Below are 13,989 nucleotides of genomic sequence, written 5' to 3'. Positions count from 1 at the left end.
CGCTTCCTTCAGCGCCGCACTATCGACTGAACGCGATGAGGTTTGAATCCAGGATGCGTGCTTTACGTCATCGCTACAGCAAGCCTAAAAATATAATACATGAATAAAAATAATACTGCTCTGGAGTATTGAACAGTAGGCATATTTGTTGTATGTCAAAAGAACAAATAAATAGATAAATAACTTTTCTAACTCACAGATAACCATTGGGTGAAATAGAGTAATGTGGGAAACTTGCAGTAAAATATATTGGGCAGCAACACAATAAACCAAAAGCAGGTATGCTAATATTACCATAATATAGATGAGTTGTCAAATGTTATGTCACAGGAGTTCATCTGTCTGAAAACAGTACATTGTGAGATGAGGGACAATCAAACTCCAGGTAAAAATGAAACAAATCGCAATGTTGAAGGCTATTGAATTGTGATGTACTTATGCAATGAATGTGGATTGAAACTGTAAAATTGTAAATATCAAACAAATGTTCAGCCCTACTTCATTCAGTGCATTACAAAATGTGGAATAGATTTGGAATAGAATAATCTTTTAATAATAAATTAATATTAGTACTACATTAAGAACTTTAATAAGATTGTTATAACAAATATAATACATAATGTAATTAGTTATAGTAATGTATAATATAATAATTCAATAACTAACTAGAATCCCAGCAAAATACATTGATCTGAAGGTAGATTTACTCTATGACTTATATACAAGCATACAATATGACAATGTTCATAATTTGACTGAGGATTTGTCAGCAACACTGTGAATTCCAGTTGAATTATTTCCCTCAGTTAGACTACAGGTTTTAATAAAAAGTAAAGTCTGACTGAAGAAAATGTAATAAAATCCCCATGAACTACAAATCTATATTGATGACGACAAGCCACATTCAATCAGTGATGAGCTCTGTGAATGAGGGCAGTTTATAACAATGAAACTTACATCACCTTTGATAAATGGCAAATATAAACGGATTTTCTTGAATGTGAATGTGTAATGTGTTTTCTAAATACACCATTGCAATGAAAACAAACATAAAGAATAGTTCAAGAGACAAGAGCCCTATTAAAGCAAACATTATTCACCATAATAGTGAATTCAACTTTTATGGACGTCTTAAAAAAATAAAGTCAGTCTGGTTAGTAATGAGTAAAGCTGGTAATGCTGTTTTAGATTAGATTCAACTTTATTGTCACTGCACCTGTAAGGTACAAGGCAACAATGTTTGTGGAGTTGCTTAATCATCCTCTGCTAAGATCTGGAGAAGATTTTAAATATTGTGTTTGTAGTTGTTTTTCAGGCTGTGGCAGGAAGTCAAGAGTAGTTTTTGTGTTTCTGCTCATCTCTTTTTTTAAAAAGCTGCAATATGGAATTTTTGTTATTGACCACAAGAGGGCGCTTTTCCAACAATAACAAAGGCGAAGCTTGATGACGCTATGAAGCAGGTGACGATGGGAGATGTCGTTTTTAATGCGTTTTCACCATAGCAATGTATCTAAATTGGAACACATATCTGATTGTATTTAATTGTACTGCCAAAATCTCGGTCACCACACGTGATAAAAATCCTTACCTTAGTACAAAGTGCTATTATAAGTGCTATTATTGAAACTGAAACAGTCCATTTGCCACGTTATGTTATTTTCTCACAGGTAACGTTATTGATAAAAAAAAAAATGCTACAGTGACAGAATGTACAGGCATGTGGTGTAATTCATATCAATTAAAATCATCTTTACTGTAACTATTATGTTACTTGTACAATAACAAATAAGTAATTGATTTGCTTACTTCTCTATCAATATACTCGCGAGAGCAGAGTCTCTGTCAAGTCCAAGATTTTCGCGCAGCTCTCTCCATCTTGTAAATGCCTGGCCGATATTTATCCTGGTTTTATTCCTCCGTTTGTCACACAGTCTGCGTGTATATGAATATGTGTGCTTACGTTTTACTGGCACTTCAATACTCGCCAAAGAGTAATCGTGATCTATAACAACGACAACCAACCATACGCGCGGCCGCATAACATAACCACTACTTTCACATTTGACCATGTGATATGCCGGTGTGGTGGAACATCACATGGTGTACACCGGAAACAAAGTATAGAGCAGACATTGCGTCACTGAGAGGCGACATTTCTTTTCCGGGACGGCCAGTTATTTAAAATCGGAATTTCTCTGAAATAAAAAATCTTTGGAGACTTTTGAGATATTGTAAGTACACAACTGGAGGAAATATATCACACTGTGCAAGTTATTTTCGGAAATTTTATTACAAAATTCCTCCATATTGGAGCTTTAAAGGGGGGGTGAAATGCTATTTCATGCATACTGAGTTTTTTACACTGTTAAAGAGTTGGTTTCCCATGCTAAACATGGACAAAGTTTCAAAAATTAAGTTGTACGTTTGAAGGAGTATTTCTGTTCCAAAAATACTACTTCTGGTTTGTCACAAGTTTCGGAAAGTTTTTTTCGAGTATGGCTCTGTGTGACGTTAGATGGAGCGGATTTTCCTTCTGCCGGAAGAGTGCGTGCTCCCGTGGAGCAGAGACATTCACTGATCAGAGCGAGAGCGTCGTGAAAAGTCACAAAAGAAGTGTGTTGTTGGTTGCCAGGGCAAGACAACCCTGCACAGATTACCAAAAAAAAAAAAACAGCATTAAGGGACAAGTGGATGGAGTTTATGTTTACAGAGCATCAACGGAGTTGTGCAAGTGTTTGTGTTTATTCCCCTGCATTTCGAAGATGCTTGTTTTACAAACATGGCTCAATTTGATGCCGGATTTGGACATCGTTTATTTCTTAAGGATGATGCAATCCCAACGAAAAAGGGTAACGATCGTGTGTTGGAACCACAGGCGGTGAGTAAAACTGCTTAAAATATCTCTGCCTCCTTGTTGGTGCGTCCGCCTCCCATGCCGGAGACCTGGGTTTGAGCCCCGCTTGGAGCGAGTCGTTGCTGCTGCTGCTCTCGTTCAGTTTCAGCCTCGGGATCTGATTCTAGATCATAAATAAATGGCTGAATCTGACTGTAAGCCATGGTTTGTTTTGGATGATGGTTTTTTCCTCACGGTAATGTCACAGCTTCCACATTCTCTCAACGCAAAAGCCTACTGGCGCTCGTGATTCTTTAGCTCCGCCCACACGTCACGCCTCCAGTCGCTCGTGTTTTTCCGGGAAAAATGGGTACAGACTATCTTTCTCTTATGAATATAATAAAACTAAAGATGCAGTACTACTCTATAGGTACTCAAGATTAACAGGATATTGAGTGAAAACAAGCATTTCACCCCCCCTTTAAGCAGGTGTTTGTCACTAATGCTCAGTCGGAACCTACTAAATCACTAAATTATCTAATGAACTGCAATGTTTCTTCAGTCTTATTTTAAGCACTCTGTAGTATTCACACTGAGCAGTGTTCATTTCATTAACTCACCTGGGCCGACCCATGTGGGGCCCTCATGGAAACTGAGGACAAACTGGATTGACCCCAGTTAGATAGCCCGTGTTTCGCCCATCTGGGCCACACATGGGTTTGCTGGCAAGGAGATAACATAACTCTGCCATAGCAATACTCATCTTAATCAGTTGAATTTTATGCATCTTAATTAAGCACTTTATTTCATTATTATATGTGGTATTCATTTAGTAGTTTTCGATTTCTATTGTTTACCTTTTGTTAAATGTAATTTATTACACCTGTCTTCCTTTTGTTTAATATAGCAAGAAGTTCTACAAGTTAGTGTTATCCCACCAGTCTTTCACATCACATTTAGCCTCCGTGGGTGGGTGAAAGTAAGATCACTATAGCTAAGAAAAAAGAGGAAAAAGTTATAATGATCTGTCTTTTACCAAGTTCATGGTCCCATTAAACATTAGTGTGGAATGACTGGCTAAAATAAGCAAATAACAAGTGAAGAAAGAGTTAGGGAAATGCATGCTGGTTTTACATTTTAAACTAGCAAGCAAATACAGATTTCACAGTTTAATCACACTTTGATTCCTGTTTGTGGCTATGGACTTTTTGTTGTTGTTGTGATTTGCTCGTGTTCATGGCAGATCCATCACTCTTGAGCAGATTATCAATTAATTAAAAAACTTGTTCTCACAGTTTCTTGCACAGTAATACATTATAACCTCAAACATAAAATGATTTTATTATCTCAGAAAGGCAATAATAAATTAAATCTCAATACAGCTGCCACTAATTCTGTAGTGATATATCTGTACACAGTCTGTATATGTGATCTGTGAGTCACGTTTGTGTGGTTTAGTGGTTTAGGTTCAGCGAGAATAAAGCAGATCTTGCCCTTGAGCGAGATGACACTTAAGCCTGCATTGCTTCAGGGACACCACCACTTACATTCATCCACAAATTAAATTCATTATGATGGCATTGTGTGAGAGCTATGCAAACAAATTTCACTAACCCTGGTCATGTGATGATACAAAAATGCTTGACATTTTTATGTATCACCATATATATTGGTTGTTCCAACCAAGGAAATGTGACAAGGTGTTTGTTCTACACTTCAAGCACAGCTCAAGACAAACAACTAATGTGAGGAATTACAATGCAGCTCATGGACCATCAAATTTCAAGGGATATTGTCTTTGTGTTTACCTGCAAATACAAGTGAGCATAGAGCCTTCTAGGTTGCTTGAGTGAATCTCTGACCCCATGACTATCAGGTAAACAAAAAGAGGGAAAATAAATCTAATATATTTTACCTGTGGCTTATTTCATGAAGCTGGTGTAGTATGTGTTAGTGTGCGTGTGCGTGTGTGTGTGTTTATATATGAGACTCTGGACCACAAATCCAGTCATAAGGGTAAATTTATCGAAATTGAGATTTATAAATAATCTGAAAGCTGAATAAATAAAATTTCCATTGATGTGTGTTTGTTAGAATAGAACAATATTTTTCCGAAATACAACTATTTGAAAACTCGAATCTGAGGGTGCAAAAAAAAAAAAAAAAAAATCTAAATACTGAGAAAATCACCTTTATATTGTCAAAATGAAGTTCTAGCAATGTATATTACTAATCAAAAATTAGGTTTTGATATATTTAATGTACTAAATTTACTAAATATCTTCATGAAACATGATCTTTACTTAATATACTAATGATTTTTGGCATAAACATTTATAATTGTGACCCATAAAATGTTCTTTTTTTGGGGGGTTATTGCTAAAAATATACCCCAGTGAATTATGACTGGTTTTCTGGTCCAGGGTCACACACACACGCACGCACACACACACACACACACACACACACACACACACATATATATATATATATATGTGTGTGTGTGTGTGACAGTGGAAGCAATCAAAAACAACAAAAAGAGCAATGATATATAAGTGCTACAACAAGTCTCAGTTAGGTTAATACATTACACATAGCATGGGATTTTAAATAATATAATAAATAAAAAGAAAACAGATAGAATAAAAAAATAAAAGAATAGAGCAAGATAGAGATAGAGGTCTTTACACATACACACACACCTACATACACAATTGCATAATAAATTAAAAGAAAATAGAATACAAAAAGATTAGAAAGGTAGTTCGATTTTTTAAAGAATAGAATTAGAATAGTGAGTGTTAAAGTTAGAGGGTCAAATAAAGATGGAAGAGATGTGTTTTTAGCCGATTCTTGAAGATGGCTAAGGACTCAGCTGTCCAGATTGAGTTGGGGAGTTCATTCCACCAGGAGGGAACATTTAATTTAAAAGTCCGTAAAAGTGACTTTGTGCTTCTTTGGGATGGCACAATCAAGTGATGTTCACTTGCAGAACGCAAGCTTCTAGAGGGCACATAAGTCTGAAGTAACAAATTTAGGTAAATGGGTGCAGAGCCAGTGGTAGTTTTGCAGGCAAACATCAATGCCTTGATGTTACATATACATATCAGGACACAACTCTACTGTACAACACAACTGTATAATGACATGGGTATGACACAGGTATTATGAGAAGAGGGTGACTTATGAGGACATAACCCATGTCCCCATTTTCCAAAACCATACAGAGTGAGTTTTTTGTTGAGAAAGTAAAAATGCACAAAGTTTCCTGTGAGGGTTAGGGTTAGGTGTAGGTTTGGTGTAGGGCCATAGAATATACAGTTTGTACAGTATAAAAACCATTACACCTATGGGATGTCCCCACTTTTCACAAAAACAAACAAGTGTGTGTGTGTGTGTGTATACTCTAAAACTCTGAGTTTGTTCAACTAGCTTTATTTAATTAAAAATTGTTTGAAATGTACTATAGGTTATATACTGCTGGGTTAAATGAGCCCAAAATGTGATTTAAAATTAAAATCACAAACAATATGACAACATTAACAACACAGGCAGGTTAACTAATAAAAAATTAACATTTATTACACCAGTTCAGAAAAAAGGAAAGCAACTCCATACTTATACAGTTAAACCAAATTCTTTTGAAAACCCTGTTTAAGAATAAATTTAACATTTTGTTCAGTTTGTTCAAGCTTTTCACCCACTGACCAAGTTAAACTATTATGGCCAAACAGTCATGCTAATTAACACAAAGTAATAATTAGATTTTACCATTTTGATCTATTCTATTTGGTTCATTTTGACTAACGTTAGTTCCCTGAATACGGAACTTCGAACACGAAAGCCCCTCCTTAGAACAGTATTTGAAAATCCATGCTATGGTAAGTGTGCACATGAAGTCTTTCTGAAAGTCTTTCTGTGCGCACTTTCTGAAATCCACACTGTGGTAAGTTCGCACGCTAGTATTCTGCGTTCTTTCCAAAATCCTATATGGTGAGGACTTTGCGCGGTTGCTTCGTGCCCTGTCTTGTGTTGATAAAAGCCCCGTTCATCATGGGCGCTACTCCAATTATGTATCCTGGGATACCTATCTAAACAGGGTTTTGCTACTAGAGAACTGTCGAGACAGCTCTTTCAGCAAGCTTATGCGTAAGCTAGCGGTAGCCCCTGTGTGACAGGCAAGACTTGGTGGAAATGCTAGGTTCTATTAATTTATTAAATGCTTCAGATGGGAAAATGAATTTTATGGGTTATACATTTTATTTACAATTATTTACAATCCATAATCAAGCTTCAAGAGGTATAACAACAAACATACCATTAGATATAACTGGAATTACTGCTACAAAAAAAAATAAAAATAACATAAGCGGGAACCGGCGGGAACCGCCGGACAATCAAATAAGAAACTTTAATTACAAAATAAACTCAAAACAGCGCACCAGCCCCTCACGGACGACTGATGTGCTCAAATAAAAACCAAAACATAAAATAAAGCCCAGGCCTGGTCCTCTCTCGTCCATCACTGTCGTCGCTCCTGTTTTATATCCCTCCATCTCCTCCGTGGGACTCGAGACCGGTGGGTCGAGCAGGTGTCGCTCATCTCCAATCACTCCACCGGCCTCACCTCGTTCCCACGGCCCCACTCCACTCGTCACAAACCCCTTAGAGAACAATATTCTCAACGAATACCAAATTTGAATTTGAGTTTATCGTAGAAAGAGTTCTCCACACTTCCAAATGCCGTAATAAGTATAAGCAGCCAAGCTCAAACTAATTTAGAATACAGAAACACTAGTATTTAGTCGCATGGTTGATCTGTTGACATAATTTCTAGAGATTCTGATAACATAGATATAATGCTAGCAACATCCAAACATGGTATCTTTTCTCAAAGATGGTATCTTGGAGACATTAAGTCCCATTCGTAAGCAATATCTTAAGCATTGTTGGTTACAAATCTTGATTTGACAGCTGTTGATTCTCCTGTTTTCTAATTCTCTGTTCCTTGGCACTAGGTTGATTTTTACACGTCTCATACAGTGATCATGAAAATCACAGAACAAAATGAACAAGAACAAAGTTAAACTAATAACAAGTTTTTTAGTGTGTGTGTGTGAAATATAATATTTGATTATTTAATGATTCTTATGAGTTATTACAAAAACAAATACATATTCTCTGGAATCCAGGCTAGATGATTAAACACTGTCATAACATGGTTCAGAGCCTCCCAGATACCAAAAACAGTCATTGCTTATAACATAAATACCAGAATAGATACACTAGTTTTTTGAAAACTATAAACCTATTTATTACAGATTAGAAAAGGAGGGGATTGCCAATCAATCCCTTCAAATAGTAGCTCTCCAGCAGAAGGGTAAGATACCCCTGCACTAGTGATTAAGTCAATAGGTGAAGACATAAAGAGATACTCTGAAAGCTTTCAATTATTAATCTTATTTTTTTGTCTGAAACAGGTCATGGATAATTTGTTTAATAGAGGCATTGAGTTTTTGGATTTGTTTAAAAGTGATAGCAGTATTGAATACAAAGCATTTGTATTATTTTACTCTGCCAGCAAGTCATTTTGATTCCATCTTTAAAGCTTTGACTTTGAATTATGTGCACTAACTTAGAGCTATTATTGGACAGAGTTTGTCTTTTTGTTGAAAAAAAGAAGAAGGGGAAAAAAAGAAAGTATATATACAAAAATAATCTTGCTACAGTTTGTGTTTGTAGAGAATTAGAAAATAGCGTAAAGCAAATAACACCAAAAAAGCTCTGCAGCAACCACTCACTCTCCTTCAGTCTCCCTATACTCTCAAAACTACTTACTAAATGTATATATACTTTTGGATTGGTTCTAGGCTTATGGTGCTTCTGTATCGTGTGCTTTTTTACGTATAAAACCAAAGCTTCCCTAGAACAGACAGAAACACAGTAATGGTGATTATGTAAAGAGCCAAGAAGGTCACATTTATGATTCTTGCCACTCTGGTCCAGCACAGAGATATCTTCTCTCGCTGGTTTTGTTGAATTGGAGCACAACACTCAGTAAAGATCAGCTTCAGAAGGCCAAGGGTATAAAACTGTTCTTCATTCTGATCTGTAACTAAGTCTGGGGGGCTCTGCAGGTCTCTGACACTGTCTATGAGAGGGGAAAAAGCAAAGCAGGCTCTGGATAAGGATGCATTTTGTGGTATGCATAGTCTCACATATGTACTTTTTTTGGTGAGGAGGGTCTTTGCTGATACGCCATTAGAGAAACGACTCTGGAGATGAGGTGAACTAACAGACTGCAAAGCATGAAGACCTAGTTAAGCTATTAAGATTTATCATTTCTGCTTTTTTAAAGAGTTGACATATATTCCAAATGTGTCAGAATTTGGACAATTAGATATGTTGTGGAATTTTACTAATGAAATTAATAAACATTAATTTATAAAGTGAAAGTATAAAATACTGGAAAATGTTGCTCTTAATCAAATGCTGTGTAGTCTCTTACCATCTTGGCACGTAGCAGTAGTTGTTGTTTCCACTGATATCTTCTCAGCTTCTTTAGCTTTCAGAAAATTCACCAGGATGGTTTCCAGAATGCTGATGCCGATGAGAATGAAAATCCCACTGCAGTAAATCCCTGTGAAAACAGCAAACTATGACTGCAGCTTTTCTGTGTTATTACACACTTTAAAAAAAGGGAGGAAAGATGGATTTGGGGGGGGGGGGGCAAAAGCTGTCACTGGGGCATAACCTTTAAAGTGTTTCTTTATTATAATTTTTATTAAAACTTAGTTTCTAAAATATAGTTTCAAGTTACTAACAAGCACTCTTTAGGGGTAAATACATTTCAAAGGTATACCTTTTCAAAGGTACCGCCCTTTGAAAGTTTTTGTACTATTTTTTTCCTGAACCTGTATATATATAATGCATTATTTGAATATTGCCTATGAAATGGTAAAAGGCAAACTTGACAAAACAATGTCCAAATTAATAAAATGTTCATTTGATGTGATATAAGAAGTTATTTTGACTGTTCTGTTTTAAATCCCTAAATTCTAAACTATGTTTTATTTTTAAGAGAATACTCTAGGTTTAATGAATATCATTTAATCACTTTGAATTCATCTGAGCATTGAATTCTAAAAAAAAGGGTCCAAGACTCACCAATCAGTGGGAGTTTGTCAGCTGTAGAGGGCAGCGTGTCATTAAGAATCAGCAGAAACACAGAAATAGACAGCAGTAAAGTCACTTTAAAACTCAGCTTGTATGTTCCATGTCCAACTATGAAGAAGGACATCACATCCAGCACAAGGAAGACAAATACTGGTATTATGATGTTTATGACATACAGTAGAGGTCTCCTCCTCTGCCATGTAGACAGAGAGAGTAACATTAGCATCATGATGATGAACTTGATGTAGTGTGTAAATATTATAAATGCCCCCCAGGGCGGAGCAGAAAACCACCACAACCGTGTGGTCAGGGCGGAAGCCCACCAGGGCGGAGCAGAAGAACACCACAACCGTGTGGTCAGGGCGGAAGCCCCCCAGGGCGGAGCAGAAGACACCCGCAACCGTGTGGTCAGGGCAGAAGCCCCCCAGGGCAGAACAGAAGACCACCATATCCTTGTGGTCGAGGCGGAAGCCCCCCAGGGCAGAGCAGAAGACCACCACATCCTTGTGGTAGAGGCTGAAGGCCCCCAGTGCGAAGCAGAAGACCACCACAATCGTGTGGTCGGACAAACGGGAGGACGAAACTCTGGTAATCCCATGGTGTTTATACTGGATTCCAGAAGATCGGTGCTGACTTGACACTGCTCATGAAGATTATTGGTGACTTGCATTTGTAAATGAAGATTATTGATGACTTGCATTTGTACATGAAGATCATTGGTGACTTGTATTTGTACATGAAGATCATTGGTGACTTGTATTTGCTCATGCAGATCAATGGTGACTTGACTCAGTCCTTGGAGATCACCGGTGACTTGACTCTGCCCTTGAAAATCACCAGTGACTTTACTCTGTCCTTGAAGATCACCAGTGACTTGACTTGACTCTGAAAGGTCAACGGTGACTAGCCTTGTCTCTGGAAAGTCCATGGTAACTAGCACTGACTCTGAAAGGTCATCGGTAACTAGCCCTGACTCTGGATGGTCATCGGTGACTAGCCCTGACTCTGGAGGGTCATCGGTGACTAGCCCTGACTCTGGAGGGTCATCGGTGACTAGCCCTGACTCTGGAGGGTCATGAATGACTAGTCCTGACTCTGAAGGGTCCACGAACACCTGACTTGACTCTGGGGGGTCAACAGGAACTTTACTCGACTCTGGGGGGTCAACAGGAACCTGACTCGACTCTGGAGAGTTCACTGGAACCTGACTCAACCCTGGAGAGTTCACTAGAACCTGACTCGACTCTGGAGAGTTCACTGGAACCTGACTCGACTCTGGAGAGTTCACTGGAACCTGACTCGACTCTGGAAGGTCAACTGGAACCTGAATCGACTCCAGAGGGTCAGCTGTGACTGTCCTCCTGTGCAGCGGCGCTGGGCAAGCAGCCATCTTGGGCCATGACTCTGGACAAGTGGCCATCTGGTGCTGTGGTGCTGGACCGGTGGCCAACTTGGGCATTGGGTCATCTTGTGCAACTTGGGCATTGGGACTTGGGTCATCTTGTGCTGTGGCACTGGGCTGGCAGCCATCTTGTGCTGTGGCGCTGGATTGACGGCCATCTTGGGCTGTGGCACTGGATTGATGGCCACCTTGTGCTGTGGCGCTGGATTGACGGCCATCTTGGGCCATGACTCTGGACGGGCGGCCATCTTGGACTGTGGCTCTGGACCGGTGGCCAACTTGGGCATTGGCGCTGGGTGAGCGGCCATCTTGTGCTGTGGCACTGGGCTGGCAGCCATCTTGTGCTGTGGTGCTGGATTGGCGGGCATCTTGGGCCATGACTCTGCACGAGCGACCATCTTGGCCCATGACTCTGGACGAGCGAACATCTTGGGCCGTGGCTCTGAACCAGTGGCCATCTTGGGCATTGGCGCTAGGTTAGTGGCCATCTTGTGCTGTAGTGCTGGGCTGGCGGCCATCTTGTGCTGTGGCGCTGGCTCAGCAGCTGTGACGTGAACAGTCTTGGGAATCTCTAAGATCTTTGACAGCGTGGAGAAATAATCCAAGAATTTCTCAGCGGCCATCTTGGGCAGTGGCGCTGGGCTGGTGACCACCTTGTGCTGTGGCGCTGGGTTGGCGGCCATCATGGGCAGTGGCGCCCACAGTGCGCTTCTTCTCCCCTCTCTGTCTGCCATGGTGAGATGGTGGCTATGATCCGTCCCATACCAGCCCCGGGTCGAAGGTGGGCCACGGTGGAGAGCGATGTTGAGCCTCCTCTCGTCCATTCCCTCCTCATTGACCTCCCCTGGTCCCGCGAAACACGACCAGGCGGGTTCCCTCAAAATGAGTGCTTCTCTCCCACTTGGTGGCTGGGGAAGAAGCAACAACCGACATACCGCTGGATCTTCGCTGTGACGGAGTCCTTCTGTCACGGCCGGAATACAGGAAACACAAAGAGAGATCCAAGTGCGTGTATGACATTTATTGAGGGGTATCCAAAGGGTAAACAGTCCAAGCATAGGTCAAAACCAGAGAATCAAATCAAACAAGAAAATAGACAAAACACAAGACTAGAGACTACAGATACGTGAATAAACAAGGACTCCGTGACAAATTCTTAGACAGACCGGGTATAAATACACAGGGAGAGACAAACGCTAATGGGGAATAGACTGAGTGCAATGATTGATAACCCGTGACAGCTGGGTGCAATGATTTAGGCAGAGAACGCTAGGAATGTGGTTAATGAAGTGACAAACACCGTGGGGAAGGAGTACACCTAGTGGATACCCAGGGAACACAAACCAGACACTGTGACAGCTACAAGGAAGTACAGGATCTTGCTACTGCAAATGTATGCACGATACGATGCTGTATTTAAGACATACTGGTGCTACACAAATAGCATATAAAATAACCCATAACAGATCTATACAGGTGGAGCTTGGTGGAGGTTTTATAGGAACTCTGAAAGCATGCTGCAAAATGCTCAAGTGGATGCTAAATGTTATTTAAATGAAAAGCAGTAAGCTCACTGGCTGCAAATGCATAGTAAACCAATCAGTGCTTTCTGGGGGATGGTGAAGGCACCTCTCCCTCCCCTGGAGGAGGGCAAGGCGTAGAATCTGGAAATCTCGACGGGAGAGCAGTTTTCTCTCTCTCTGGGTCCCAGGAGGGCACGGAGAGTTGCAGACGGCCAAGCACCAGGCCTCACTCATCCTCCTCCTTCACCAGATGGCAGCAGCGGGAAGTTCGAGAGCGTCAACAAAGGCCCTACTAACGCACCCTCTGCCAAAACTCTCGCCAAGGCAGAGAATCTCTTCTCTCTGTATGGAGTTGGATTCGGACCGCTCCAACACTGGCTTTATGGCCGAGTCCCGAGAAGTTTGTCTCCCTCCACCCTCAAAGTTCAGGTTGCCACTATTGCTGCGTACCATGACCCCCTGAATGGGAAGTCTTTGGGTAAGCATGACCTCATCATCAGGTTCCTTAGGCCCCGTCAGGTTGCGAACTCACTCAACTAGAAGTGTTGCATCCTCCTGGGCGCTGGCCTGTGGCACCTCGCTGACAGATATTTGTAGAGCTGCGGGCCGGGCGACCCCTAACACGTTTGCTAGGTTCTATAGCCTTCATGTATAGCCGGTATCGTCCTGTGTTCCCACCTCAAACGGGTAGTGGCACTTAGAGGCCCCGGTTAGTGTCGGCTTGCTTAAACTGCTCCAGAGTGTCTGTACTGTAGACCCTTTTGAGATCCTCAATCACCCTAGGCAGCTGTACGCGGTGGAACTTCAGTCGCCAGGCCTTCATATTGAAGCCGTGAGAACCATGGAAGGCCGAGTTCCATTTTGAGACCGTGGCATCTCCATTCCCTCCTTCAGGGAACAAGGGTTACAATACATAACCGAGACGTTACGTTAAGAACCCATCAGCCTGCACCATTTAGAGTTTCATGAAAGAACTTGTAATTTATGTCCTCAGTTACAGTTACAGTGGTTTTTGTTTTTATCATGTTATTAGTACTGGTTTGCAACCCATGCTC

General features: G+C 40.5%; 1 protein-coding gene across 1 annotated transcript; it reads right to left on the bottom strand.

Moving 5' to 3' along the window:
* Positions 1-8,067: 8,067 nt before the first annotated feature.
* On the bottom strand, positions 8,068-11,837 carry LOC127953130 (uncharacterized). Its single transcript, XM_052552088.1, has 3 exons — positions 10,001-11,837; positions 9,342-9,473; positions 8,068-8,984 (listed from the first exon to the last, which is right to left on the bottom strand). The coding sequence occupies exons 1-3, from the start codon at positions 11,817-11,819 to the stop codon at positions 8,734-8,736; spliced, it is 2,202 nt and encodes a 733-aa protein (XP_052408048.1). The 5' UTR covers positions 11,820-11,837; the 3' UTR covers positions 8,068-8,733.
* Positions 11,838-13,989: the final 2,152 nt, after the last annotated feature.

Source organism: Carassius gibelio, chromosome B3 (genome assembly GCF_023724105.1).
Source record: "Carassius gibelio isolate Cgi1373 ecotype wild population from Czech Republic chromosome B3, carGib1.2-hapl.c, whole genome shotgun sequence".
Lineage (NCBI taxonomy): Eukaryota > Metazoa > Chordata > Actinopteri > Cypriniformes > Cyprinidae > Carassius > Carassius gibelio.
The sequence above is the reverse complement of the archived record's forward strand: the minus strand, read 5'-3'. Positions and strand labels throughout refer to the sequence as shown.

What these genes read in the sequence shown, in the direction of transcription:
- LOC127953130 (XM_052552088.1), bottom strand. Translation starts at nt 11,819, where the DNA reads ATGGGCCAAGATGGTCGCTCGTGCAGAGTCATGGCCCAAGATGCCCGC. An exon ending in TGACAAACTCCCACTGATTG is followed by an intron (nt 9,474 to 10,000) that starts GTGAGTCTTGGA and finishes CTGTTTTCACAG; the next exon opens with GGATTTACTGCAGTGGGATT. An exon ending in TACTGCTACGTGCCAAGATG is followed by an intron (nt 8,985 to 9,341) that starts GTAAGAGACTAC and finishes CCCCTCTCATAG; the next exon opens with ACAGTGTCAGAGACCTGCAG.